The following is a 27611-nucleotide window of genomic DNA, read 5'->3' on the forward strand; positions in this document are numbered from 1 at the left end:
GCATCTTTAGCAACTGTAAGGAGAGAAATCTTTTAACTATCACCCAGAAATTAACATAGATATGTATGTAATTTCTTAAATTAATGATTTTTTTTATTAGAATGGGGTTTGATATCACTGAACATTTGGGTACAAAACAGATAAGAGGAATGTAACAGTATTGTGCTATATAGTCCAATTTCTATGGAAGCTTAGCATTTGAACACTGATTAGTTTTGTAAATAGCAAAATCATAACACAATGGAAATATAGTATTCTCTCCTTTAATGAACCATCATGATGATTTTTTTTAAGGCACATGTAATATGTAGCTACCTACTTCTTTTCTTTCAAAGTTAGGTCAATTCCTTCCTCACTGTGCTTTCTAGCTATGATAAAAACATACTGAAGAACATGTTATTGCATGTCTCCATGATGTCATGGGTTAAGTTTTAATAGACAATATGTTTCATAGTATAATATATTTAGAAAAGGGGTGGGGATTAAATCTCCCACATGTGATTAGCTGAATACAGCCCTGGTTAAAGCCATGTGTTTCTTTGATTTTCTTGTGCTCACCAGTTGCTATGAAATACTTCAATCTTTAGCACTATGGCCAAAAAACCTGATTCTGATTCACCTTGCTATTCAGAACGAAATGTTAAAAGGATAGATATTAAAATGCTTAATTAATGCTGTGACCACAGATAGTTTTATTGTATAGTCCCTTTTCCTGGGAGTAGGCACGGTCTGTTTGTGAAGGCAATGCCTGATTTAGACAAGGGCACTGCCATGTAGCTGGCCCTTTGATACAGGTGTGGCATAGTGTGTACTAGTGTGTACTAGGTGGCAATCTGTTTGAGTGAAATGGTTGCCCACAAGGGCTTTGGATATTTCAGTGCACCTTTCACGATCCTGTGGGTGACCCTGGTGCTATTCATACAAATGGTTTACCATGAGAACCTGCGTCTGCAGAGGTCCATTTTATGAACCTGTATTATGGCAAAAGTATTTGAATATTTGAGATGGCTAATTCATCCCCTTCCCAATTTGGCTCTGTTTGGCTTTCTCAACTTGCTGCCCTATGCTACACAATTAAAGCAAAAATTATGCATCGTGGTTGTTGCTGTTTTCTTGTCCTCTGCATTTCAGTTGGGCTTTCCCGAATTCCAGCGTAACTTCCCATCTCCTCCTAACTGTACTTCTCCGCTTGCCACTAACTGCATAGCAGCAGGGAAGGCTCTGTGCTCTGCCTCCTTCACCCTTTCGCATAAAGTCTCCTCTGTGTCTCCAATCTTCACAGGGACTGGCTCTTGAAAAATGATTGCTCCAGCATCAACTTCTTCCTAGAAAGGAAGGTCAGAAACGTTGACAAGATGGAGAGATAGGCGAAATTATGAGCTCTAGAATATGGCCTTGGTTTGCTTTCATGACCTCTCATGGGACTTTTTCCGCTTTAAGAAATTATCTTCAACACTACAAGCTATCTTGAAATTGGCAAATTCTGTACCACAAATATTTAGTCTGACTCCAGTCTGGTCTAGTTAGCTGTAGAAGAGAATTCAAGAGAAAACTGTAAAACCCACACCACTATGAAAACCAGGTAAAATATTATTACAGTTCACAATAATAAATTATTTCTAAATTGTGAAGTAAATGAAGCAGTCCAATGACTATGCTTACCAGCTGCATAGATTCCTTAACCTTGACCTGGTCTGCAGCTGGTAGCAGTCAGGCTAGGCTGGATTCAAAAAGATTCCCCAATTACTGAGCTGTAGTAGACTTCAGGCTATGCTGAAGTGGGCAGAAGGTGCAGCAACTGTCTAATTAGTACATTTTGTGCTCAGATCACTGGCCAACCCTTTCACAGTCTGTGTAAATTAAGCCCTCTGCATTCGTTGTTGGCTGAGAAGCGATCTGACAATCAATTCAAACTAAGATTATTATTAACAGAGTAGCAAATAAGGAGAACATACAGCAACAAAGTGCACAGTACAACCAGTGACTCTGACTCCAGCCTCCAGTACCAGTCTATGGGCATTTGCTCCTTTAAATGAAGGCAGCAAAGATGGGTGAATATTCAATATTTTTCCTAGAAGTAAAAAACAAAATTCATTTTTTTTAGTTCTCCTAGCATTACAATGCTTAAACAAGAAATTATTGATGTACTAATTGAAACAAAATATGTAAAACGAAGCAGGTTTTTTCTGCTTGAATGAACTGGTGACAATTAGATATAGACTAGAAACTATAATGTCTGAATCAACATTATCAGACAAACCGCAGCCACCAACCCAGAATCTGAAACCAGCTGCGTTTTGGAATCAGAAATAATGGGACAGCTATGATACAGCTGGTTCAGTATTAACATGGAGAATATCAACGTCCCTTTTTCACATCAATAATGTTTATTTTTAAAATGTAGAGATATCCCTCTAAATCTGTGGGAAACACTGTGCTGTTTTTAAACTAGGAAATTAGCAAAATCTCCTAATTGAAAATGAAACTGTTGTCTAACTGGTTCACATACTATACACAACATTTAACGGCATGGGCATTTCTAGTTCCAAGTGCAGTATATCCAGATGCATTTACCATTCCACTTTCTGACAAAAGGACCAGATAAGATCCGCATAAATCCTGCAAGACAGACCAGCTCAACTGAGAACTCTTCAAGGACTTTATCAACTGCGCTGTCAAACTCTGTGCGACTGCTGTACAGCTTGTGGTCAATTACCTAAAACAGAGCAAAAGATTGTAATATTATGGGATACATTTATTCCCCCCCCTCCATCATTAATGCTGAATATTTCAGAAACGCTGAACATTTTAAACAGTCAGACACAGTTGTTGTTGTTGTTTAGTCGTGTCCGACTCTTCATGACCCCATGGACCAGAGCACATCAGACACAGACACCTAACCATTAAGTTACACATGCCATACTGTTGAACATTTACTTACTTTTGTAGGAATGCCAGCTCTTTCAGCTTTTCTTAGCCCTTCTACACCAGCTTTGTTAGAAATGACAAGGACTATTTGTGCATAGCTAGTTGGCTTCTTTGTACTGGTTATTAAAGCTTCCAGATTTGTACCTGAAGGATCCAAGACAATCAAGTGAAAATATATTTAAGATGGACTCAAATATTCTGAAAACATTTTTAAAAGCAGCAAAATAGCAACTTGAATCAGTAAGTATAGAACCATCGCCATGTTGGATGGCAAAATACACTTTTGCAGCACATTCCACACATTTAAATGTTAAGTATTTTTTTTCTTGAGGCACAAGTTTTTCATTATAAGTACATCCAAAGAAACCTGTGTAATTTCAAGGGGTTCTTCCTGTTCCAACTGTATGCCACTCAAACTCTGAACAAGTGCCTTTTCTCTCATGGTTCTTTTCATTTCTGTTCCATAGTGCATATTTTAAAAAAAGAAAAAAGCTGCAGAAATCTTGCCATTTAAACCTCCGGTATTCGGCTGGATTTCTTTCAAATTAGAAGAGTTTTTGAAAGCAACATCTACCTCATAAAATCCTGACCCGGTTTAACCCAGCCACTCTGGGCAGCTTCCAACAAATTAAAACACTGTAAGGCATCAGATATTACAAACTTCCCTATACAGGGCTTCCTTCAGATGTCTTCTAAAAGTCATATAATTGTTTATCTCTTTTACATCTGATGGGAGGGCATTCTACAGGGCTGGTGCCACTACTGAGAAGGCCCTCTGCCTGGTTCCCTGTAACCTCATGTACCACCAGAAGGCCCTCAGAGCTGGATCTCAGTCTCCAGCCTGAATGATGGGGTAGAGACACTCCTTCAGGTGTGCAGGACCAAAGCTGTTTATGGTATGGTCTGACTCAACTACTTCAAAGCAGTCTTCCAGAATACCCCAACCTATGGCCTCAAAGAAGGCATTCATTTCTCACAATGGAGAATGTAGGAGTCTCACCTGTTCCAGAGATGAGGACGCCGACCCTTGTTTTGCTTGGTTGGGTTTTGCTTCGTTGGCTGTGGAAGGACTCTATCCTATTTGCCTGTAAGGCTTGAAGTAAGTTATTGACTTCAACGTGGGCAGACCCTTCAATTAAAAAAAGAAACATTCGCTGTAAATAAATAGAACTAAAAAATTAGAAACAAAGGGAGTTGCCTTCTACTGGGTCAGACCATTTGGTCCATCTAGCTCAGTATTGTCTACCCTGACTGGCAGCAGCTCTCCAGGGTTTCAGACTGGGGACATTCCCCTGGAGATGGCAGGGGATGGACCTGGTACCTTCTGCATGCAAAACAGATGCAGTCCTAATTCAGGACTGCTGCAGCACCATCACCCCATTAAAAATAATCACCCTCACAAGTCATTCCCAGATAGGTGAGGCTCTGCATAGTGACCTGATTGACGCCGAACAACTTTTCCAATCAGCCAGGCCTCTTCATGCCTCTGGATGTCCTTCAGGACCTGCCCAGCCAGCTCCTTCTGCACAACCAGGACTGAACCAATCCCACAATTAAATGTTCGAGCCATTTCTTCCTCTGACAGATTCCCCTCTTTCTGAAGCCAAGAAAAGATGTCCGGTATCTTCCAGCTTATAGCATCTGAAAATAACCAGAGTTGTATTGTAACACACTTTTTAAAAAATCAGTCAACAAGCATTACAGAGAAATTAAGATGACAATTCTGATTGAACTTATTAAACATAAAAGTGATAAGCCCAGTAATAGCAAAAGATCCAATGGTTATCACTGGCAATTGAAGGAAATGTATTTAACCAATCTAACCATCTATTTTTAAAATTATCATCTTTTTCAATTGATTCAAAATCTTTTCAAATCAACTAAGGCCACATTCACACCATACATTTAAGGCATAATATATATACCACTTTAAACAGGCCTGGCCTCCCACAAAGAATTCTGGGAGCTGTAGTTTGTTAAGAGTGCTGACAGCTAGGAGACACCTATTTCCCTCACAGAGCTACAGTTCCCATAGTAGTTTAACAATTGTTTTTCACAGGAAACTCTGGGAATCGTAGTGCTGTGAGGGGAATAGGTACTTCCTAACAACTCCCACACCCTTAACAAACTACAGCTTCCAAAATTATTTGGGGGAAGCCATGACTGTTTGAAGTGGCAACATAGTGGTTTAAATGTATGGGGTAAACTTAGACTGAGTGCCCACAAAAAGCCATAAAAGCCCACATAAAAGCCCACAAAAACTGGGATGAAAGGGAATGTCTAAATTTCATTCTACTCTTTATTAGTGAATGTGAAAATCCATCCTTAAAAAATCTTCAGTCAGTCAATTTTGAGATAAAATGTGGATTTCAATAAATGGGGGCAGGAGGAGAAGGGAGAAACCGAGTTAAAGAAAGGAAAATGGCATCAATAAAAATTAAGAAATATTACATCAAGCTTGCAAGTTTTGCCAAGGTGTTCACCATGACCAAGACGTTCTTACCTAGAACTACCCCAAAGGATGCTGGGAGGACACGTGGAATGTTCTCCAGCAGCCCTCCTCCAGTGATGTGGGCGTAGGCCTTCACGTAGCCTGAACGAAGAACCGGCAGGAGAATTTTGCTATAGATTTTAGTGGGCGTAAGGAGTTGTTCTCCTGCGAACATAAGTCATTAACAGGTTATTATGCAAAAGCATGATAAAGCACAAAAGCACAAGCAGGATGAAATGCATCAAGGTGGCCTTACGAAGATATTGCTGTGGCCCTCCCTCATGAAAAGGGCTCCATATTAATTGCATTTCATGGCTTCTGCAGTCCTGCACCTGGGATCCACATTCAATGTGGGGGTGTCTATAAGGGCTGGGAGGGAGGGAAGAAAGCCTACACGCATAGACCTCTACATGCATAGACTTCCACAGAAGCTAGAACTCTGCATGACTTGCACTCTAGCTTACATTATTTATTTATTTATTTCATAAAATGTACACACTGTTTGATTGTAAGCAAGCACAAACCGGTTTTACATAGGATGCCTATGCACACAGGCATTCCCTCTGCAGGTGTCTATGCTTAATCCATGGATGTTGGAGGCAGGACTAGGGGGGGGACATAAGATTAGCATCGGAAGGCGGCTAACGAAGTGCAAATGTCACACAAGTACGCACAAAAATGGAAAGAGGTAAAAGTATTCTAACAGTTGCACGTACTCATTTTTCCTCACTAGTTGTCCTTTGATAGAAACCGGGGTCAGGAGCCTTTTCCAACGTGAGGGCCACATTCCCTCGTGGACAGTGATCTGGGGGCCATATATTCCAGAGGCCGATGTGGCCAGAGGCAAAGAAGCAGATGTGACTCTTTTATCTTAAAACAGTTAGTTACATCCAAGCCATGCGAAATTGAGAGGGTTCAATGCACCTCCCCACATCCAAGCAAGTTGGAGTCACTATCACAGCTCAAGGTCACATTCCAAAAGCATAGGAAAGAAATTAAAGAAATGAAAACACTCAGGGAGGGGCTAGGTCTGGGGGGGGGGGCGGCCTGGAGAGAGTTCCAGGGGCCAAAGAGAAAAGAGAAGCCTGGAAAACTACATTTGGCCCCAGGATCTGAGTCCCCCGCCCTTTGATAAAAAGACCCAAAATGTCCTAATAACTGAAAATTGACCAAAGGCTGCTCCCCGTGACATAGACAGAAGAGGAAAATGCTGTAATTACTGATCTTACCTAATGTCTGGTTACCAGAGCGGCCCACTGGAGGAGAGGAAAAATCTAAAGAGGACTTTTCGACAATCTTTCTCACAAGGCTAAACCCGTTGCTGTGAACACCAGAGGAAGCTATTCCAATAATCGCATCTCCCTCGACAATTCTGTCTAGCTTGGGAAGCATCTGGCTTCGTTCCACAGCGCCAACAGCAAAGCCCCCCAGGTCATACTCTCCCGGTGGATACATGCCAGGCATTTCAGCCGTTTCTCCTCCTGAGGTGGCAATAGAAGACAGAGAAAGGGACTGTGAGTGTTAAAGCAAAACCACTGGTGACCATTATAGGAACTCTACTTGCCAGATTCTTACATACACTGAAGTATAGCAAGCACAGCCTGTCTTAGATGGGGTTTTTGTGGTTTTTTGCTTGTTGATTACAGTTTATTGAATTTTCAATAAAATTTGGAAGTTGTACATCCAAAGGAAGAAATGAAAAACAAGAACAAAATCATAGGTGCTTTTGGCACTCTTAAGGAATAGCACACAGAAAAACAGGAAACTGCCTTAAACAGAATCCTACCACAGATCTATCCTGCTCAATACTGCCCACACTGACTGCTAGCAACATTGCTAGGCTCTCAAGAGGAGTCCTTCCCAGCCCCATCTGGAGATGCCATTGGACTAAATTTGAGACCTTCTGCGTGCAAGGCTGATATTCTGCCACTGAGCATGTTCCCTTCCCATGTTGTGGATCATGCCATGAAAAATGATTCAGTTTCTCAAATTCTGCCCATTTTAAAACGGAGAAATCAATCAACAACGTGTGAGGTATGTGTGTGTTACACGATTAAGTAAACAACAAAGGATTTCAAAATGGAACAGCCAGAACAAGCAAAACAGCAGTTCTGATAAGTAAATAATCTAGGGAAAGGTCGTTATGAGAGTTTGCCTAAGTACAAAGTCACGGTGAGCCCACTCATGACGCAAGGAGAGGCGACTGTCTCAGGCAGCAGGATCCACAGGGGTAGCAGGTATAGATCTTTATTTTCCCTGTTGTTCCTGATGTAGATCTTCACCCACCCCTTCTTCCCTGGTGGGGACTGGGGTTGCCATTTTGTCATTTGACTCAGGTGCCAAAATGTCTGTACCAAGTTACACAACCAGGAGAATCACACAAGACAGTTCTTGCTGTTGTGCCACTTCAGACTGCTGACTGGGGCTGGTGGGGGGCGGGGGACAGATCATATGTTTGAAACCTCACCCATTATATAAACTCTTCCTGCACACAGAAAACTAGCATGTTAGAGGGAAAGGACTGGGACTGAATCCAGCCTTCTTTAGAGGCAGATTTAGGGCAGTGTGACTGGTTTCCCTGCACAGGGCGCTGAGCTGAAAGGGGGCACCTTCCCACCTCCTTCCCAAAGCCTAGCTAGCACTTGCCCAGCTTTGTGAAGGACACAGGAAGGCTCTACAACCCTGAGAGAGTCTTGCACCTCCTTCCCAAAGCATGGCCCCTTGCTTAGCTGGCTTTGGGAACGCAGCGCAAGGGCTGGGGGGGGGGAGCATGAATTTTGGCCTGGCACAGGGCACCATATTACCAAGGCCTGCCCCTGCCTTTGACACTCTTCACCTCTTCAGAAGATTCCCCTTTTAAATTCCTCCCACTCATAAAAGAGGGTACACTGTGATGACCCACTGCAAACTGAATGTGTAAACTGATTCTTGGATCCATAGCAGCCGGACACAGTATAAGTATATGAATCTACCTTCTGCAACATTAAGGTTTGCTTTTAACTAAATGCAGAAACCTGAGTGATCATTCCTACCGAGGAGCGCACATCCTGCCAGTTTACAAGCTTCAGCTATTCCAGCGATGACTGCCTGAGCCGTCCCGACATCAAGTTTCCCACAGGCAAAATAGTCCAGGAAAAAGAGGGGCTCAGCTCCCTGAGCTAGGATATCATTGACACACATGGCAACCAAGTCTTGACCAATGGTGTCGTGCTTATTGCATAGCTGGGCAATCTGTAATGAGAATTAGACAAATCACACCTGAGCTTGGCAAGACTTGGGAACATCAGAACAGCCCTCCTGGATCAGGCCACAGGCCCATCTACTCCAGCCTCCTTGTTCTCGTGGTGACCAACCAGATGCTTATATGCAATAGCGCTCTCACCACTTCTGAGTCCCAACCACTGGTATTGAACATAACTGAGATTTCATTTTTAACTGCCATGGAAGGTGACTATAATCAGAGGAGACCCCAAGATACTTTTATGCAAATCCTATTTATATCAGCCAGGCTTGGGAAAGGGACATTGACACTATATTGTGCTCTTGGACATTTTTTTCAAAAGTATACTGGAAAATTTGTTGGTTGCTAGGCCTCAGAAACTAGGCCCTTCCATTTGCTCTCCTGTGAAGGACTGTCATCTGTTTCAGACACATATCTGAATGTGATGCAAATAAAGTTATTCATTGGGGGGCGGAAGGAAAAAGGGTATTGTAGATGCCAAGGACTGAAGCAGGGACCTTTTGCATGCTCTGCGGCCAAACTATGATCCCTTTGCATGGTAAACACTCAGTTACTAAGTAAAAATCCTGTTGTCAGCCTAACACCTTCAAAAACCCATTAAACCTGCCCGGTCCACACAACCTTCCCATTACCTTGAGCTTTGTTCCGACACCATCAGTTCCAGATACCAAAATTGGATCTTTATATCCAGCTGCTTTCAAGTCAAAGAGGCCAGCAAACCCTCCTAGGTCAGCATTGCAGCCTACCAAGCAGGAAGAAAAGGACTCATTCACCAAGGTCTTGTTCACATGGTGGAGGTGATTTAGAGGCGGCTATAGAATTATTTGTCAAACCACATCCCTGATTGGTTTTGCCCTTCTTCGGATCTGGAAGCAGCACCGCAGAGCAAACTGGGCAGGGAAAGGGGACAAAAGACCTTCCCACCATGGCTCTCCCTGGTGCCTAGATTATTCTGCAGCCAATCAATTGGAATTAACAGCAAAGGTGAGGGATAAGCCTCTCCCTCCTGCTCTCCTTGCTCCACAATGTAATCCAATGCATTTTTACTCAGAATCAAGTCCCACTGTATTCAACTGGGAGAAAAGTTCACCTTGCTCTGTTAACCTCTGCTTTACAAAAAATGTTAGGTGAGGGGTGGGTGGGATCTTGACGCTGCAGTCAGATAAAGGGTCTCTATCCAATATGGTACAGATATGTTAAATGGAATGATTTTCCTTAAATATATTCTGCAGGTCCTAACTACAGCACAATTCCAGTATTCTGAAATCTCTGCACAATGGCTAAACTGCATGCCTCATCTGGAATTCTTAGTGCAAAACGTAAAATATAAGAGTTGCATATATATTTTTACAAAATAGTAAGGGGTATGGGTATAAAGAACTCAATTTTTCATGAACTTATTCTACAAATGTTTAAATTAGAATGTACAGATTTTATCTTACCTGGCCTAGATGTGGCCGCTGCTAAAGGTTTAATGTTCTGAACCAACGTGTTACCAGCTGCAATATCTACACCACTGTCTTTGTAAGTCAGGCCCCTAAAAGGGCAGAATAGCCAATAGTCAATTGAGTCATACATACAATCCATCTATAGCAGTATTTTCCAGTGCCAGTATGGAGGTGTAAGAATTCACTGGGAACTTTTCCTTTTCCTTTAAGAAGTATGAGTGAGAGTGTTTGCTCCAAAAGGCCTGATTTCAAAGGTCAGTAGCTCTGTGGCAGTCCTTATGATCCCTGTGCTCTTAGAATGAGTGGTCCCTCAGCTGGGACTAGTTCCCTGCCCATCCCTGCCCCACACTTTTCACATTCCCAGATGTGTATCACAGCAGCTGCATGCTATTGAAGGAATAGGTCTACTCTGAAGTAAGCCCTACTGAATTACTGCCAGGTAAGTGGGAGTTAGGATTGCAGTCTTAGTTGACATGTGAACCCAAGACTCCCGGGTCCAAGTCCAGTATCTGTTAAATGGATCATGCTGACTTTTGTAAACAACAATATATTTTTCAGGGGTTTTCAGGCTTATCAGAAGTAAAACAGGAACATGCCCTGTAAAATATATCTTGTATACATAACTTGTAATATTTTTAAAGCTACACATCATTGTCATCAGCTAAGCCCAAATGCATTTTGAGTACACCATTTACTCTCCAGGCATAAACTCAGATGCGCTAGCTATAAACTCAAATTCACTATCGCTGTTTAGGCTTAGAATGTGCATGAACATGCATAGAAAGAGTCCTCTTACATCTGGCCAAATATTGCCTTCTGTGATTTGGGGGGCGGGGGGGGGAGGAGAAATCAACTCAATGGATAGAGAACACTACACAGATTCATATCATTTACCACTTCTAATCAAATACTACACATTCCATAAAAATAAAGCTAGATACTGCACCATTCTTAGAAACTTTATTGCATACACAAAAAGACTAGTATTACAGTATACTAACGCCTGATGCCAAATGCTTTCAGCTTTATACTAACAGTGTATTTCATTCATAGTAGAAGACTATTTTATAAAAAGTACTTCTTCAGTAGTTCATATTGTGTGGCACTGACAAAAACATTTAGGTTAAAGGTTAGATTAATTCTACCAGTGAAGCTGCATTAGTGCAAGATGGCAATTGATGCAGTTATACTGGTAAAAATGTATTTGCTTGATCTTTACAAGAGTAGCCTCCAAGCGGCTGTGTCAGAAGATTTTCACACGCTAGGACAGGGCTGGGGGGTGATGGGAGTTGTAGTCCAATAGAACTGGGGTGGTGGTGGTACTCAGATTCCTATCCCTGCTCTATAGCCTACGTGTACCAGCCTCTTGCATCCTCAACTTTTATTTCCTTCAAAAATGGATTAATTCGTAGTAATATGAAGAGATGTCAGTGTAGTCACTCTTAAGCATTTTGGGAGTAGCAACTTCATGTAGGTGCATGTTGCTGTTTCATTCTTCCCACCCACCAGAGTTTTTCACTTGTTAACAACAAATCTACACAACCTTACAAAGAATTCTGGGCAATGTAGTTCCAAGAGGAAACAAAAAAAGGTCTCTCTGTGAGAGCACTAATCTTCTCAAAAACAGGACAGATAAACTGGTTTAATATTGTGTCATGAATGTTGCATTAGTAGCCGTGGAAAAAGTAAGTGTAAGCCATCTTATGTTTTGCTCAACAGTGTTTTCAGTAAAAGAAATACTTATTCATTACCCATTAATTAATCCTAGTTGTTTTTGAGATAATGCACAAGGATATCCATTAAGAATAGTTATATGAGGATATTGTATAATATATTGATACAAGATTTTACTGAAACATGGAATGATTATGTAGCGATTTGCATGGATTATGTCTTATGTTTAACACATATTCTTACTATCGCCTTCTGATTTGGCCTCAGATAGGTACCTGGATTCTTTAAGGAAAGCTATAGCCCGATAACCAATATCCTTTCTATAAATGGCCCCTTTGAACTGGATGACTCCTACTCCTTTGTTGGCTTCTTCCAGTGCGGTGACAAGGTCCTTCTTGATAGCTGTCACAGTGAGGACTCTGCCGCCATTGGTCACCACTTTGCCATCTTTCATGGCTGTGCCTGCGTGGAACACCTGCAAACCCAGCTCTTTCGCCCGAGGAAATCCTATAAGGTGAGAATGTATTTATTTTTTAAAGTTTCCTGAAACCTTTTGCCATACATCTATTGAGTGCACAAGCAATTATAAATATGCCTAACCAAATAAAAATGGCAGTGAACTCAACCCATTAATAAATAAAAAGTTGATGAAAAAGGACACGTGTGGGCTAGAACTGATCTGTCTGAAACCTCTACGGTAGGAGTGGCTTATATGTGGTTGTCGCGAAGTTGCTGGTTCATATGTGGCATCTATCCTAACATCATCCTCTTTTGTGTCTGCCTCCCTCATTAGAAACCTTCAGGAAGAATTTTAAAATATGGCTGAAAGATACTGTTCCCAGCAACCCTGAAATCACTGGCTGAGAGAATGTTTTAAAACTGTTTTTAGAATACTTTAAAATATGTCTATTTCATTGCTGATATCCCTGGGCTCCTTCAGGAGGAAGGGCAGAATATCTATTGAGATGTTGATGATGGTACTGTTGGCTATGTTGGCTTGAGTCCAATGATATCTAGAGAATCATAAGTTAGGTACCCCTGTTCTATGAAATTACATCCCGACATTTGACACTGTTCTGTGACTTGAGTGCCAGGAAATAAATCAGTGCTAAAACAATTAAAAATAAAATAAAAAGCCATTGAAAACATTTATGGTAAAATAAAAACATGTAAAATGCATTGCTTTCTCTTGATAATGTAGGGCGAACAAAGGCTTCAGTTTACTTGCTGGCATTCACACATGCACACACAAAGAGGACAGAGACAAAAGCACCCACCCACCCAAAGACCTCCTCACTCCCTTCCACCTTATCTTGTTCGAGGCATACGGTTTACTGCATGGCTGGGCAAAAGCATATCTCCAGGTAGCCAGACTGCCTGTATTTTACAGTTGTTGCTGTTCCTTCTCGCCTTCTGATAAGGTGTCATTGCATAAGGTGGCTATGGCCACCAAGACATCCATGTAAGTTACCAAGATGGCCACATGTTTTGCAAAGGGATACCAAGCAGAAAGGGCCCTAAAGCAACTGCTCTGAGGGGGTCCAAGTTACAGAGAAGCTTCTCTTCTTTCGGCAGCCTGTAAATATGATGATTGAAAGTGGGAGTGCGAGGTCTCAACACCCTGGGGTAAACCTCTTTGACCTCAGTGGGGCTTACTTCAGAGTAGACATGTATAGGATTGCTCTCTAATGCTGCAGCCCCAAGCACTTTGACTAGGGAATAAACCCCAATGAAATCAAAGGGATTTACTACTTACTTAAGTAAAAGGAGTTATCTATTACCTAAATATACAACCAGTGTCTGGCTATACTGTAACCAGTCTTTTCTTGCAAAAATTAAAGTTGCTCTTTGTATTCTGAGACAAAGTGGAAACTATCGCTTTAGAAATCGAAAGCAGACCCTCAACTGGTTAAAACCAAAGCGTTCGTTATTTGAGATAGCCAATCTGCAAGAGACTCACATAGCCTCTTGTCAATCACATGAAAGTGGAAGGATATAATGTTCTACATGTTTAGAACCTGGGTGTCAGTTTCCTACCTGTTATTTCCAAACCCTTAGGATAGTTTCCTGGATAGCCTTCACTAGCCATGACTACAGTCACAGCTGCCCAGTCTTCTAACCATACAGGCATGTGGAAAGATAATTTTTGATCCATCGTTGCTTGTATAACCTCATAAAGGTCACTCTTAAGTAGCGGGAGAATTACCTACATAAATATAGACCAGAGTTAGGCACATTTTTCTGGTGTTACTTTTTTAAAAATAAGAAAACTAGAGAATTTACTCCCATGGAAATGACAAGAAAGTTAAAGAAGCATTTCAATGTATATTATATAATGTATGACATCCCAAGCACATTGATTAGGAAACATATTTTATTAAAACATGTAGAATGAGTTGGTGTAGACACACAAGTATACTGAACTTTTACAATATATTAAATATACCTTGCAGTGAAGTATAGTACAGTAAAGAAGATCAGAGAATTAGACTGTGGTACTTTCCCATTGTGGCTATCTCATATATAAAAATGCATATATGTGTGTATATGTTTATATATATATATATATGTGTGTGTGTGTGTGTGTGTGTGTAATTTTATTTATTAAAGAGGTAACAAAAACAAAACAAGAATCCTCAAACCAGAAAAAGGGTAAGCAAATATGTGATTATTAAATGATACTGCAAATAAACCTGCTTGATCGATGCTCACAATATGATCACACATTACATTTAAACCAATGCTTATACAATCGTACCTTGGTTGTTGAACGCCCTGGAACTCGGACATTTTGGTTCTCGAATGCTGCAAACCCGGAAGTGGTTGTTCCCGGTTTGCAAATGTTCTTTTGGAACCCAAATGTCCGACGAGGCTTCTGTGGCTTCTGATTGGCTGCAGAAGCTTCCTGCAACCAATCAGAAGCCGCGATTCGGTTTTTGAATGTTTTGGAAGTCGAACAGACTTCCAGAACGGATTCTGTTCGACTTCCAAGATACGACTGTACTCAAAACACATAAAATAATGCAACTGCTATTTAATCATTCAGAAGAAACATTTAGAGCCATGGTACGATGGCATGATGTGCTACTTGTACTGGCACATTTTTGGCTTAAATTGCAGTAGATAAATAGGTACCGCTTACCAGCGGGAAGGTAAACGGCGTTCCGTGTGCTGCGCTGGCTCGCCAGATGCAGCTTTGTCACGCTGGCCACGTGACCCGGAAGTGTCTGCGGACAGCGCTGGCCCCCGGCCTCTTGAGTGAGATGGGCGCACAAACCCCAGAGTCTGTCAAGACTGGCCCGTTCGGGCAGGGGTACCTTTACCTTTACACTATCGTCATATAACAGCTTTCTCTCGTCTACCTGTCAAACCTGCTTCCCTGGGAGTACCAGTTGCCCCCCTCCAGTCACTAACCCAGAGGCAACGGAAGTGTATGGCAGGACTGATGGCTGTGAGAATGAGATTTGCTGACAGTGCACTTAGCAAGACTGGTGGAGCCTTGGCCCATCCCACAAAGAAGGGAGGGGTTCAGTTCAAGCGCACAAATAGTGACTCATCATTCAAATACATCTTTGATGCAAAAAATGCAAAAATGGCAGGAGTTTTGCTATTGCACAACTGCAGGAATTTTATTAAGGCAATCAATTAAAATTCTGGTTGCTGGAACTTAACAAGAAAAAAAGAACAATGAGCTTTCTGTGTTAGAAACTACTGCTTCTAGGTGCTTATCATACAAATAGGTCTCCCGCAGCATCTCAATTACTTCCACTCCTCCAATATTGTAAGAGGGCATAGTAACATTACTTTGCAGAAGTGTTTTAATATATAATAATAAAATAATATATATTTTTAAATAAAAGTTTGATCTGCCAATGCATTCTGAGGGGTTTGGGAAAGAAAAAAGGTTAAAGCGCAATCTAACACATATCTGCTCAAAATTAAATCCCATTGAGTTGAATGGGGCTTTCTCCAAGGCAACTGGATGTACTGCAGCCCAAGATATACAGTGTCATTCACCTGACATTCCGGGTCACCAAATCTACAGTTGAACTCTAAGACTTTAGGTCCATCTTTGGTTAGCATTAATCCAGCATACAGGACACCTAAAGGAAAAAGGCACAAGATATTGAGGACAAACACAACCAGTACATTTTAAAAGAATGTTGCATTATTTTAAGATTATGACTATTATTTCCACCATCTAGAGAAGTATGTGAAGCTTTGTCTGCAATTGTTTGCATTCACCGCAGTTGTCCACAATTAGTTGCATTTTTGGACTGCTGTCATTTAAAAAACAAAACACTGCTTTAACTCATAGAGCAGATGCTCAAAGTAGAACTATTGAAATCAATTGACTTCAATCGGTCTACTTTGCATATGGCTAATGATGGATATCACTCGTATAATGATACTCCCACTTACCTATGTAAGGAATACCCTCTTTTCTCATACCATCAACTGTTTTCTGGAGAACAGAATTTCTGATTTTCAGAAGAAGTTCCTTGGACAGCTAATAAAATGTGACAAAAGTAGAGCTTTTAAGAATGTAGAAAATTTAACCAATTCTAGCAACAAGAATCTATTGTGTCATGCCTTTTTTTCCCCCCTCCTGGTGTCAAGAATCTGTTTTTCCTGTTACTCAGCTCTGATGACAGGTGCTCTTTAGTAATAAGCTCTGACAAAGAAGCCCTGTAAACATGAGTTTTACCTGAGGTGCTGGGGAATATGCACCCATGCCGCCTGTGTTTGGGCCCTGATCTCCATCCATTAAGCGTTTGTGATCCTGGGCAGGTGGCATCGGGGCAACAGTGACGCCATCCGTAAAGCATAAACACTGTAAGAAAAACAAGGTAAACCATGGATGGTTTATAACTATGCCAGGTAATAACAGAAATTAACTCAGTGTCCAGGTTTAAAAAGATGATTATTAATAAGTTGCTAATTATGAGTAGTGACCTTCTAATGATGGGAGACAGTCCAAGGTATAGGTAGGTAGCCGTGTTGGTCTGATGCAGTCGAAATAAATCGAAAAATTGTCCAGTAGCACCTTAGAGACCAGCTAAGTTTGTTCTGGGCATAAGCTTTTGTGTGCATGCAATTTTTTTAAATTTAGTCCAAGGTATTTTACTTTTACTCAGTTGGCATTTCTCTAAACAATATACAATGGTACAATACTTTAAGTTCATTTACATTCATTTAAACAAATGCAATATTTGAAAATGGAGATCTCTTATACAAATCAGGAGCCAGGCAAATTATGCAAATGTTGATATAATTCATAATATTTTTCTGAAGGTGCTTGGTGAAATCCAACAATAGTCATACTTGGAGCAGACCCCTTAAATCAGTGAGCTGAAGTAATTTGATTTCAATGGGTCTGCTCTAATATGATCCAGCAGGATGCCACCCACCATTTCTGGAAAACAGAAGTATTAAATTCCTTTCTAACAATTAAATATACATTCCATGCTTTATGGGTGGCCTCAGGAGTGGATGTTTTGTATTATTAATATGCTGCTGCTGTTGTTGCTGGGTTGTGTTTTTTTTGGAACAGGGTCCCCCCCCCCCCCGAATCCATTTGAAATGGAGTTCTTACTCTTATGACTGATCAATAATATCCAGCAAGAGCCAGGGATCAATATTTAGGATCACTCAAAAGGAAGCCAATTTGAAAGCATGGAGACAGATTCAACTGAACAGTAGATGCTAATACAATGAGTCCTGCTAGTGTAACTGGGTCGTTACACTAGTTGGTCTCTAAGGTGCTACTGGACAATTTTTTTAATTTAGTCCAAGGTATTTTACTTTTACTCAGTTGGCATTTCTCTAAACAATATACAACGGTACAATACTTTTCTTCTCCCCACATGCCCTCCCAAATCAGCTCTGAGGAGTCAGTACAGTACATGTTGGGAGGAGAGGGGAGATTGTTCTGTGTGGAAAGCACAAATGCTTGCACTGACGGAACAACTGTAACATTGCAAGGCCAAGTTCCACTCAGCAATGCAGTATTTTGATTACATATATAGAATATTTTTTTGTTTTGGCAACTCACATAGGTAGAGCTCAAAACAGTGCCACCATAGTCTATCTCAGTGAGTAGCTTTTAAGTCCTTAAGTAGTAAGGACTTGTATTTAATATACAGAATGGGCATTACCTGGCCAAAGTTAAGAACATTTGCTGAAAACAGTAAGTGATAAAAGTGATTAACCAACTGGACTTGCTTTATGTGTTGCATGATGGACATCAGGTGGGATCCAACAGAGCTGCTCCATGAATGGGAAGGAATTTCAGTGAATGGAAGACAAGTTGTGTCAGAAAGGCTGCCAGACATTATAGGATATACTTACAGAGACCTCTTCTCCACCAAGAAGCTCCTCGACAACAACCGTTTCTCCGGCTGTTCCAAAGGTTTTATCCTGCATGAAAAGTACATATCTATGAAAAGTATACATACATATCTGAACACAGACTTTCCTTTGTAATAGTATTCTAGCAAATAGAATCTGCCTGATCCAGCAGAGAAGAAAGAACAGATGCTTTGAAAGGTATTCTCAATCTTCTTCAGAAACCCAGCAATATAGCAGAGACCTTCTCAAACTGTTTCTATTTTAAGATATCATACATTTCAAGTTCCATGGAAGAATTTGCTCAGATGAAAGCAATACAATAAATACCCCCTTAAACCATGGATAGAGAACTTGTGGCCCTACACATGCTGTTGGACTCCATCTCCCATCAGCCTCTGTAACCACGGCCAAAGGTCAGGGATGATGGGAGTTGCAATCCAGCAACAACCGGAGCTCACAGGCTCCTTACCCTTGCTTTCAATGATAGTTCTACACATCCTTAATAGCACAGTTAATGCTTACTTAGTAGTAAGTCTCTCTGCATTTGTTGGGGCATACTCATAGGTAAGCATACATAGGATCGCAGTCTAAGTGGCACTGCAATTCTAAACATGTCTCAGAAGCAAGTCCAGTGCATTCAGTGAAATTTACTCTCCACTAAGTGGGTAAAAGCCTCAGCGCCTAGGGCTTGCCGATCGAAAGGTCGGCGGTTCGAATCCCCGCGGCGGGGTGCGCTCCCGCTGCTCGGTCCCAGCGCCTGCCAACCTAGCAGTTCGAAAGCACCCCCGGGTGCAAGTAGATAAATAGGTACCGCTTACCAGCGGGAAGGTAAACGGCGTTCCGTGTGCTGCGCTGGCTCGCCAGATGCAGCTTTGTCACGCTGGCCACGTGACCCGGAAGTGTCTCCGGACAGTGCTGGCCCCCGGCCTCTTGAGTGAGATCGGCGCACAAACCCCAGAGTCTGTCAAGACTGGCCCGTTCGGGCAGGGGTACCTTTACCTTTACCTTTAAGTGCATTGAGGAGTGAAGCCTCAGTCCTGGTTCGGCCCAATACTAGGCTCCCAGGAAACAATTTTAGGTGTAATCTTAATGATAAAATTATTTTTATTAATACATTCCTAACTTACTTGCATTATTTCATGGACAGCTTTGCACGCATCTTCTTTATTAGAGGCCACAATCACACCTTTTCCGGCTGCCAGACCACTTGCCTTTACAACTAGGGCAGGGAAAGCCGCACTTAATGGGGGGGGGGAGGAAAGCAACAAGCAAGTAAGTAAGTAAGAGGAATTTCATTCAGATTTCAAGCTCTATACACATTCTCAAAAGCAGGGAAGATGCAACAAAACTAGACAAAGAATTATTCCCGTGCTGAAAGATGTTGTACCTGGTAATAAAGGCACATGCTTCTTTTGCATTAGTGAAAGCTTTCCATCTTGCAGTTGGAATGTCATGACGATCCAAAAAGGCTTTGGAAAAGCTCTTGCTGGACTCTAGTTGAGCTGCCTTTGCAGTAGGACCAAAACATCTAACGCCAGCAGCTGTCAAGTCATCAACAATTCCTAGCAGCAGAAATAATCCAAAGTGTTATGGGTTTTATGAAAAGAGTTAATTGAAAGACAATCATGGCTCTAAGACTGTACTCTGAGTACAGCAACCACACAGAGGAAGGTCTTCACAGCCTCGGGGAAACCTCAAAGGTAGCAGAGGTACCAAATACCGCCCCCCTTTATAGAAAAAGCCCTTAAGGGGGCAGTCACCATCCTCTGCTCAGAAGCAACAAACTCTGTGGCTGTGGAATATTAGCTGCCTTCTGCATAAGAGGGAATAGAATGGAATGGATGGTCATGGAAGATGCAAAAGCACTTCACACGGCAATATTCTGTGCATGTTTTACTTATAAGTCCTAATTTAAAACAAAACAACTGAAATGAGATTACAAAAATGGTGTCCAGCTATAAATGTTGGCAGAAGTAGCAGCTAGAGAACTTTGAAGCCATAGTAACCAAATCCATTCCTTGGCTATCATCTAGAGTAGCTATTTCAAAAGCTGAAGCAGACAAACAACGAGCAAAGAACTGTTTGAGGCAAACACTGTGACCAAAACAGAGTCACTCCAGATCTCTGAGCTGTTAGCCAACCACAAAGGCCAAAAAGTACTTTTCCACTTTAATGTCTGCTCCCTTCATTACCATGTTCTGGTAGAAGAGATGCCCTATACAGCATGCATGTTAGCATACTTGTGTGTTTTTATACACTCAGATTGGCATATAGAAGTCATAAATTAGTAGATTAAACAGGAGGCAGGAATTTGCAGAATAATTTATTTTAGACATACCGGCAGCAAGAGGGACTTCTGGACCAACCACCACAAGTCCAATCTTCTGGTCTTTACAGTATTTGGCAAGAGCAGCGTGATCACTGACTGAGATAACTATCAACGGACAAAAAAAATAAATAGATCAGTTGCAATTAGCTGTGGTTTTTATTTACTGCTTACATTTGTTTCTTGCCCTTCCACATGGCTCAGAGAGGCACTTAACCTTCAAAGCACTAAGGTGGGTTATGCTGAGAGACAGTGATAAGGTCTAAGGCCACACAGTGAGCTTCAGAGTGAGCAGGCGTTCGAACCTAACAGCTCCGTTATGCAATCTTCCATTTGCAAATATGAATGGTTCAAGTCGCATTGTACACAGAAAGCCACATGTCTAAATTGGGAATTGTGAGTTCTAGGTCACTGACTGCAGTTAATATTAAGTCCTGGTGTTACATTAATTCCGGGACAATACTGGGGAGTCTTTTCTGTGTGTAAAGATGGCAAAGTTGCCCTACTTTTTGTAAGGAGACTTTTGAGAGTAATTTTAATTTTAATGAGCAGCACCAGACAGGCACACACAAACACCAATATGTGCCAGAAAGGTAGAGAAAACCAGGTAGCACCCCCCCACACACACACACAGTAAAGAAAATGTTACTCTCTGACTTTTATCAAGAATAAATAAATCCAAAGTCTGAAGTGAACTGGGTCATGTGAACCAATTGGCCAGGAGAATTCCTACCCCCTCGTTCCACATGACAAGCATTGGGCAGTTTCAAGGGGTGTTAGAGAGGCAGAAACTGCTCATCCCTTGACAAACATGAAGCAATATATTTCAATTGGCCAAGCGTATTTAACCTGTAGTCTTCTTTCCTTCTGTGATGTGATTCCTGATATGGATTTGACAACTCTTAAATAGCAGAGGGGGTGAGCGCTGATAAAGGTGCTGTGTAGCATTTTACAACAGCTTGAGAACAGGCCTTCTCTGCATTGGCTCCCTGTTTGTGGCATGTTCTCCCCAGGGAGGCTCACCTAGTGTCTTCATTACTTCATTACAAATCTTGAGGCGCCAGGTGAAAATGTTTCTCTATAACCAGGCCTTTGGTGGATTAAACATTCTAAGGCCTTTTAAATGTGTTGGGAGTAGATTACTGATCTGATTGTTATTGTTTCATTATGTATTTTGTGTTCTCACAAAACTGTCCTGTGATCTTCGGATGAACGTTGGGTATAGAATAAATTTTCACTTTGATTAATGCTGAATGAACTTTTGGAAAAACTGCCCTTGAGTGACTTCCCCCATTTCTAAAAGAATCATACCAACAGATTAAGAATGCTTTTTTTTTTGTCTTCTAGGATTTAATTATTCCACAAAGGTGAAATGTAGAATATAGTTTGTGCTCAAAGGAGGTCTGGGCTTTATGGAAATTTGAATGTATATAAATGCCTCCAGGGACCAAACATTACCACTTCCTTTTCCCACAACTCATCTGCTATCTCTTCTGCTTCAGAATTTAAAAGGCAGATCATAGCAAAAATGTGTACCTTAAAAGACAGATCAGGTTGTCATGCACACAGATCATGCGCTTTTAAGCATTACATCATCAGGAGAAAAGTTTTCTTTTTAAAAAATTATTTTAAGAAGCTGTTTTTCTTATATATAGAGGCAGACAGACAGACACACAGATTACATTTCTGCATCTTCTATTTTCATTGGGGAAAACAACAAGAAAAACATAACACATATAAATAAAAATACAGTAATCTTGACCATAACATTGGTACTGTCCTGTGAAAGACAAGGCTTTTGGGAGAGGAAATCAACATTAATCCAATGAGCACAGAGACAAAGATTTTTGTTTCATGCTCTACATTTGAACAGACCACATGAGTGCCACGTGAATGCCCAAGGCATCTCTTTCACTTTCATGAAAAGGATAGCTCAATAGAGCATATTGGTCTTTATATGATGCAGCAACCCTTCTTTTCAATGAAGGGGGAAATGGCAGCTCAGAGACTCAGAGTTTCTGGCACAGAACAGAGTAACTGATGCCAGCCATTTTAATTTTTGCTTCTTCTAATAAACTAAGAGTCTGAAAGAGTCTGAAAGATGAAAATGGCCACAATTTATCAGTGGGAGCTACTGAAAGATTAATGTCGTGAAGCTAAGCATTTCAACTTACTCTACATTTTCTTCAATTACCTGCGTTAGAGATTTTTCCATCCTTAGCTGTACCAGCATTTCCAGGTGCGACCAGTACCTGTTTCACATGTGGAGACTGTGCCAGTTTCCAAGCCAGAGCATGTTCTCTGCCTCCGCTGCCAATCACAAGCACGTGCTCAGCCATCGGTCTGTGCAGAAAGAAGCAGGACATGCAAAATATTGAGTGCTGTACTGAGCAGCAGCTGGGGTAGCATAATGTGCCATTTTGCTTTCCATATCACACTGCTGTTTGCAACATAAAGTATACAGTGGTACCTTGGGTTAAGTACTTAATTCGCTCCGGAGGTCTGTTCTTAACTTGAAACTGTTCTTAACCTGAAGCGCCACTTTAGCTAATGGGGCCTCCTGCTGCCACCACGCCGCTGGAGCATGATTTCTGTTCTCATCCTGAAGCAAAGTTCTTAACCTGAAGCACTATTTTTGGGTTACCTGAAGCGTATGTAACCCGAGGTACCACTGTATAGTGCAACGATCTATTTTCGACTGAACCATAACAGAGGATTTTCTTTATACATACCACACTAACTTTAAAAATATTTGAAAATGCAAAAAATAACAAACGGTTGGTTGACTGAGATTATTTTTGCTGCTGAAATGTGCAATATAGATTATACATTTTTAAATGCGTGGTTAATTGGCTGCCTTTGCTATGGAAACCTTTGTATAGCTCCTGAGGGAATAGGTTCCGAACTAGTTAAGAATTTCACTTAAACAAGGAGTCCCCCTGTTGCAATTTTTGCAAACATGGCATTTGCCCTTCCCTACCCCTCTCCAGTATAATCCTCAAGAGCGGCTGGTCATTAACCCCACTCTAGTCAATGTGTACAGTTCCTCCCAACGTCAGGCACAGATAAAAAGCAAACCCTGCCAAACACTTCTTCCTGGGTATGCAGAGACGCAATCCATTTGGAGATGGGGGAAAATAAGATCTGTTATGCTCCTTTCTAAACTCAATCCACTTTGCATAGTAGCACTACGTATGCATATATCCCACTTTCAAGTCAATGACTTCCCAACTCGTCACAACTGCAGTTGGCCAGAAAATAGGATGAAAGAGGCTACAGATTTGCATAATAGTAGCAGATGCTAATCTATTTGTATATTAAATTTGTATAACAATTTTAGAATAATGACTATAATAGAAAAATAAATGAGTGGTATTCAACTCAGAGAAGATCTAGTGAAATGAGTGGACCTAACTTAGTGATCTTCATTAATTTCAGTGGGTGCAATCTGAGTAAAATTTAGCTGAATACCATCATAATAAGATAAAATGTGCCCTATTTATTAATTCATCTCATAAAAATTATATACTGCTTGATTGTACAAAGACCTCAGAGTAGTTTACAAAAAAATTAAATAATAAAATTATCAATTAATAAATAATTATGCATACAGAAAGTCATCAGCTGCGTCCACAGTAATTCAATCACAAATCTGCAAGAGTAGAATATGGTGTATTGAGGGTCTTTCAGGATTTAATACACCAATCAAGACTCATGTGTAGATGTGCGTACTTTGTTCTCAGGAAGCAGACACAGAACAGGTTGTTACAGATCTTTGCAGAGGTTGCTTTGAGCACAAAAATGGTAATTATGGTTAAGTAAACTAGGAAAATACAATGAAGCAATGCTTTATTTAGCAATCATTGGCATTTTAGCAATAAATGCAATATACAACTCAATTTTGTTCATCTCCCTTACAGTGCTCCAGTACTTGTCAAATAACTAAATTGTCCTTTAAATGTTTTAGTAACTAAATGTTACTAGTAAATGTTTTAGTAATGAAAACATTTAATCTGTAGTGAAAAATATATACTTTTGTATGATAAATAATTCAATTGATGACTGATTTATCATGCCTGAAGAGCAAATTACAAAAAACACACACAAAATAATATGCACTAAATCCTCAAGCCCAAACATTTGCATTTGGTAGCAAATCCAAGAGACTTCTGATGAAAACACCTCCTTAGCACTACAGTAAATCAATGGGATTTACTTCCAAGTAAGTGCATTTAGGACTGTTATAATAGAGATGGACTGGTTTTACATAAGTCATTCTCGCTAGAACTGAAGGCTTACACTAGGACACACAATGTACTTACTGTGATCTTGACAGCAGCAATCTGGAAAGAGTGGGTTTCCAATAGCCATGCAAAAAAGAAAGAAAGAAAGAAGGAGCAGCCTCTGGCTATATGCCTATCAAAACCCCACTAATGAGTGACCAATGAAGAGGAGACATCAGCTTAGCATAAAAGAGGGTGGTTACAACATTTTCCAGGGTAGATAAGATCTTGCTCTTTTTAAAAGAAATCAAAATTTTAAAACTGCATTGCCTCACAATTTTGCAAAGACTGGGATCAAAGTGCCATGCATCTAGGTCCCAAACTCTCAAGGGGTATTTGACTTGCGCTTCTCAAAGAACAGTGCCCCACAAACCACTTGCCAATCCATTTTTAAAACGTTCAAAAGCAACAATAGACCCCCTCAAAATTCTCAAATAAACACTCCCAAATTTGGGCACACTAAAAGCAACTCTTTGGATCTTGGCCATATTTTATGAGCTATCTCTATTGGAAATTAATATGCACAATATTACTCCAAACCTCCATCCTATCCTCAATGAAACTAGCCTCCTATGTAACACGGCACAGCTGGGATGGTGATATAGAAAGAGATCTATTCAAAATGGATTATAACCATGCTTGGATCTCCGTGCACATAACACTTTCTGCAGTCTAACTTGGTTATAAACTTAATTTGTTCCGGAGGTCCGTTCTTAACCCAAAACCGTTCTTAACCTGAGGCTCGCTTTTGCTAATGGGGCCTCCTGCTGCCGCGCAATTTCTGTTCTCATCCTGGGTCAAAGTTTGTAACCAGAGGTACAGTGGTGCCTCACAAGACGAAATTAATTCGTTCTGCGAGTTTTTTCGTCTTGCGAAGCACGGTTTCCCATAGGAATGCATTGAAACGGTTTCCCATAGGAAAAAGGAAACAAACTTGCAAGACGTTTTCGTCTTGCGAAGCAAGCCCATAGGGAAATTCGTCTTGCGAAGCAACTCAAAAAACGAAAAACTCTTTCGTCTTGCGAGTTTTTCGTCTGGCGAGGCATTCGTCTTGCGAGGTACCACTGTACTACCTTCGGGTTAGAGGAGTTTGTAACCCGAAGTGTTTGTAACCTGAGGTGTTTGTAACCCGAGGTACCACTGTTGCAAATGAAACAATATCCCAGTATACTTTTGGTACAGGATGCATTCTTAACACAAGCTACTTTTGTATCTTAAGGAGAAAAACAGAAAGATATGGAAGCTCAGATGCCTTTTAAAAATAAAATTAAAAAAATCCTTGAAATATGTTACAGTTCAGAGCTCTGAAACTGCACCAGAAAATGACATGGTGCTATGTGCTGTTTGTGGGAGGGAATGGAAGGGGGAAATATAATCTACATCAATAACATTTTAAGGTTGAAGTCAAAAGTCTTTGCAAACTTCTAGGTAACAATTCATTTTGACATGAATTGGCCACTACCAGGCAAACAGAAGAATTACCCTATGCTGAGAAGGACACACTAAACATAAAAAAGATGTTTATAAAGATGTTAAACAACAACAGAAGAACAGAACCCTGCGGCACCCTCCTTTTCACTTTTTTCCAGGATGACAAGGAACAGTTAGTGAGGCTACAAATCCACCTAACAGTTAGCTTGTCCAGTTCACATTTTATCAGCTTCTCTGCAAACTGACTGTTTAATTATCTGTTCTAGGACCTTTCCTGGTATGATGACAAGGTGACCAGTTGGTAGTAGCCTGGGTCTCCCTCCACTTTTGAAGATAGGGGCAACATTTGCCCACCTCCAGTTCATAGGGACCTCACCAATTCTCCAGTAATTATAGACCGAGACTCTGAGATTGTATCACCAAGCTCTATTACTACTCTTGAGTAGAAATCAGGCTCTAGATATCTGAATTCATTTAAAGTAGCTAGGTGTTCTCTTACCATCTTTCTTCCTGTCTTGGGCTGCAACTCTCTTTCCTTGCATCATTTATTTTGTCAACACCAAGTTCGGCACTGCTTTCCTTTTAGGTGATCTCAAACACTCAGTTCCACCCCATATAAAAAACAAGCTTGCAAGGCATTGAACACCCATTACATGGTACCTAGGAATTAAGTTAAACTTTATTTATGCTGGTCACATTGCTTATGATTAAGCAATACCGCTTTAATGTGAAAGGAAAGATGGGAAGCTCATCCCCATTGCAAATGTTTCTCCATTCTTGTGAAAAACAAATGGGATCAGTTGTCTTTGGAGAACACAAAATTCATGCATTACAACAAACACCCATAAAACTTTAAAAGAAAGTTGCACCGTAACGTTGTAGCACCCACTGATCTTAAAGCAACAACAAACTATATTCATACAAATTATAACATTTTGGAGGGATGCCAGTACTGCTGGCATCTTGCTTACTTTAAAAATGCCTGTATGAAACTGAAATGGAAGCAACCCGTGAGAAACGCAAAAGATATATGGCATTCCAAACACGGGTTTTGTAGGAAGTGTAAAGAAGCCATGTAAAACCTCAGAAGCAAAGCAAATCAAAACACGTGGTCACGAAAATCTGGAAAAAAAACCTTCTCTCACTGCAAAGTAAGGGCAACAGTTCTGTTACGCACTGTAAAGAAGCACATAACACAGCCATGTATTTTTTTTTTTAATCGATCCCCCCCCCCCCAGCGAAAGCAAAAACTTACTTTTCAGGCAGCTTTTTTAAAATGGGCAGTTTCCCGGACCATACGGCAAAAACTACATTTCCCAGAATGCTTCAAATGTAGCAATCTTTAACCCTCTGCGGGGAAGAAGAAAAGAAACGGATTTGCTAATAAACGGAAGGGATTTCGACTAACAAATACTGTACTCTAGAGCTGAAAAGTAAC

General features: G+C 40.8%; 2 protein-coding genes across 4 annotated transcripts in view; one reads left to right on the top strand and one right to left on the bottom strand.

Moving 5' to 3' along the window:
• LOC309531157 (trifunctional purine biosynthetic protein adenosine-3-like) overlaps positions 1 to 1098 on the top strand; it is a 31974-nt gene extending 30876 nt beyond the window's left edge. The window contains exon 24 of the transcript XR_014219114.1: positions 1 to 1098. The gene's annotated coding sequence lies outside the window, so the exon portion shown is untranslated.
• Positions 83 to 27536, bottom strand: LOC309531159 (trifunctional purine biosynthetic protein adenosine-3). 3 transcript variants are annotated; one of them, XM_082220491.1, is made up of 23 exons: positions 26673 to 26833; positions 24782 to 24802; positions 22654 to 22802; positions 20472 to 20567; positions 19521 to 19695; positions 19261 to 19372; positions 18134 to 18202; positions 16491 to 16616; positions 16205 to 16292; positions 15800 to 15885; positions 13820 to 13988; positions 12058 to 12289; positions 10103 to 10197; positions 9293 to 9402; positions 8452 to 8650; positions 6649 to 6900; positions 5432 to 5584; positions 4366 to 4569; positions 3929 to 4057; positions 2942 to 3072; positions 2575 to 2716; positions 1956 to 2071; positions 83 to 1325 (listed from the first exon to the last, which is right to left on the bottom strand). In XM_082220491.1, the coding sequence occupies exons 3-23, from the start codon at positions 22796 to 22798 to the stop codon at positions 1128 to 1130; spliced, it is 3027 nt and encodes a 1008-aa protein (XP_082076617.1). In that variant the 5' UTR covers positions 22799 to 22802; positions 24782 to 24802; positions 26673 to 26833; the 3' UTR covers positions 83 to 1127. The 3 variants fall into 3 exon arrangements, with proteins under 3 accessions (XP_082076617.1, XP_082076618.1, XP_082076616.1); XM_082220492.1 differs by lacking the exons at positions 24782 to 24802; positions 26673 to 26833 and adding an exon at positions 27429 to 27536; XM_082220490.1 differs by lacking the exon at positions 26673 to 26833 and having other exon boundaries at positions 24782 to 25522.
• Between the last annotated feature and the right edge of the window lie 75 nt (positions 27537 to 27611).

The sequence above is a fragment of the Podarcis vaucheri genome (assembly GCF_965113315.1).
Source record: "Podarcis vaucheri genome assembly, chromosome: 4".
Lineage (NCBI taxonomy): Eukaryota > Metazoa > Chordata > Lepidosauria > Squamata > Lacertidae > Podarcis > Podarcis vaucheri.

Coding starts and splice junctions, on each gene's coding strand:
- LOC309531159 (XM_082220492.1), bottom strand. CDS start 22,798: ATGGCTGAGCACGTGCTTGTGATTGGCAGCGGAGGCAGAGAACATGCT. Junction 18,203..19,260: donor CTGTCCATGAAATAATGCAA/GTAAGTTAGGAA, acceptor CTTTTCATGCAG/GATAAAACCTTTGGAACAGC. Junction 9,403..10,102: donor AGCGGCCACATCTAGGCCAG/GTAAGATAAAAT, acceptor CCTGCTTGGTAG/GCTGCAATGCTGACCTAGGA.